This window comes from Plectropomus leopardus, unplaced genomic scaffold (assembly GCF_008729295.1).
Source record: "Plectropomus leopardus isolate mb unplaced genomic scaffold, YSFRI_Pleo_2.0 unplaced_scaffold27493, whole genome shotgun sequence".
Lineage (NCBI taxonomy): Eukaryota > Metazoa > Chordata > Actinopteri > Perciformes > Serranidae > Plectropomus > Plectropomus leopardus.
In genome coordinates, this window is record NW_024629927.1 from 1 (window position 1) to 2641 (window position 2641).

The 2641-nt window shown below is 40.6% G+C and overlaps 1 protein-coding gene across 1 annotated transcript; it reads left to right on the forward strand.

The window, feature by feature from the left end:
* Nucleotides 1-445: 445 nt before the first annotated feature.
* LOC121937800 (FSD1-like protein) lies at nucleotides 446-1648 on the forward strand (the record flags this gene model as incomplete). Its single annotated transcript, XM_042481118.1, has 5 exons — nucleotides 446-593; nucleotides 681-812; nucleotides 1154-1255; nucleotides 1411-1433; nucleotides 1527-1648. Coding segments are annotated over 5 exons (527 nt in total), but the record flags the coding sequence as incomplete, so codon positions are not given.
* Between the last annotated feature and the right edge of the window lie 993 nt (nucleotides 1649-2641).

Consider the following 2641-nt stretch of genomic DNA (forward strand, 5'->3'; position numbering starts at 1 on the left):
TGATGGTGATAGTGATAGTGATGATGGTGATGATGATGAAGATGGTGATGATGGTGATGATGGTGATGTGATGATGATGATGAAGATGGTGATGATGGTGATGAAGATGGCGATGATGGTGATGTGATAGTGATGATGGTGATGGTGATGATGGTGATCAAGATGGGGATGATGGTGATGATAGTGATAGTGATGATGGTGATGGTGATGATGATGAAGATGGTGATGATGGTGATGTGATGTGATGGTGGTGGTGATGGTGATGATGGTGATGTTGGTGATGGTGATGGTGATGGTGATGATGGTGATGGTGATGATGAAGATGATGATAATGGTGATGATGAAGATGATGATCACCACCTTCATCATCATCATCATCATCATCATCATCATCATCATTGATTGTTTCTGGTGAAAAACAAACATTTTTCTGACAAAAACTCGAGTTTGTTTTTATATTTAAAAGACTATTTTTTGTTTGTTTTGTTTTCAAACAGGAAGCTCTGTGCAGGATCATCAGCACGTTGGCCAATAAGAATGAAGAGCTCCAAAACCTCCTGGAAACAGTCGACGCCACGCTGACGGGCCTGCAGGTCAGTGCATGATTGGCTAAGAGGGAGCAAAGGGGAGGGGCCAAGTTCAAAAAAATAAAATAACTAAAGTAAACTCTGTCCAATCAGGAGGAGTCTTGTAAGGTGATGTCAGAGCTGGAGGCGGAGCTCGAAAAGTTGTGCTCTGCTCTGGAGGAGAGGGGGGTGTGGCTTCGTGATGTCATCAGAGAGGAGACGCAGCGGAAAGAGACGGAGCTTCAGGTTTGAAAAAATCATCTGATTGTGATCTTTTTTCCTGTTTTTTTTTGTTTTTTCATTCGTCTTTACACCTTTTTTTTCACTTTGTGATCTGAAGTTCCTCTTAATTTATTTATGGTTTAATTCTCAAAGTCTATTATATATTTTTAAAAAATATTTATGATTATTTTTGAGAAACATTTTTCTCGTAAAAAGAACAATAATTCTGTCTTTCTTTATCCCATACACATCTTTACATTTAAAACTATTTTTTTCACACCGTTTCCTTTTAATGTATTCTTCACTCAGTTTGTTATTTACAAATTATTAAAGTATTTTTCGGATTTGTTTGTTTGGTTTTGCAGAAGCAGCTGTCAGAGGGAAAGTTCGCTTTGCAGTCGTGTGGAGAACTGCTCGACTTCGCAAATCAAACACTGACAATAACCAATGAAGAAGAATTCCTAAAGGTCACACGAGAGGACAATGAAAATAAAATCACAATTTGTCTGAAATCACACAAAATTATTAATATGACAAATTGCACCATAAAATCAAACATGAAATGACTTTTGATAATACATTTAAATAAAGATGAATAATTTTTATCTATTTTCTTTTTCAGGCTGCAAAACAAATCAAAGAAAGGTTTGTTTACTATTAAAGTATCATTTTCATCTTAATGCCATTCAGTTTGGATCTTTATTTAATTCTGTCAGTTGTTTTTGTTTTTTTTACCAGGGTAACCATGGCTCCAGCCTTTCGGCTGACGACTCGTCCGGTGGTTTCGGAGAACATGGCAAAATTTACCGTGGACTTCAGCACAGAGAGGGCGGGGCTTCAACGAATTCACTTCCTGCCAGGTGAGTCCTATCTCCTCTTCTTCGTTTCTTCTTCTTCTTGTTTTTCTTATATATGTGTGTGTGTGTGTGTGTGTGTGTATATACACACACATATATATGTGTGTGAGTGTGTGTATATATATATATATGTATTTTTGTGTAGATATACTGGGTGTTATACAAGAGTTAGTTTCAACCAAGCAATCTGATTGGTCGAGAGGCGTTCAATGAGTGCTGATATAGAGCACAACATCACTGTTAACTTTTAACTCTGCTTGTATCACTCCGCCTCGCGGCTCTTCAAAACTTCTATTAGTGCCAGAGTGAAAGTATGTTTACATCACGGTGTCAGACCAGGTTCAGACCGCTAGTTGGCGTTGTTCACGTAGCTCTGGAGTCACTAAAGTCTCGAGGAGATCCAGGAGGAGCAGCTGTGACGGGTTTCGGTAAACGTTGGTTTCACTGGGAGTAAACCAGCTGTTACAGATGTTACAGTGATGTGCGGTGAGACAGGGACACGCTGATGAGACAGGGACACGCTGATGAGACAGGGACACGCTGATGAGAAAGGGACATGTTCGTCCGACGCCATCCACAGCCCGAGAGACGAACCGTCTGATCAAACTAACTGGTGTGAATCTCAAAGTGTCCGTTAACAGACTCAGATTTCACTGAAAACACGGAGATAAATGTCGGTGACGCTCAGCAGACCGAGCTAACGCAGGTTAGCCGGCAGCCTGCGAGAAGTGTTTATGTGTTGCTAGGCAACAGCTGTCACGTCCAGGCTGAGGAACTATTTGTGTCGGCGGAGCCAAAAAAATCATTAAATAAACAAACAAATCATAATCTGTAGTGTCTTGTTACTATTAACGAATAAAATATACTCGAAGTGTTGTACAACAGTAATGTCACCGTGGAGGTCGCGTGTTGTCGTGTTTCATCACGGCTGAGATTATCTTCAGAGACCGAACCACAGCCGTGATGATGCACCGCACAGCAGGGCTCCCTCTCCTG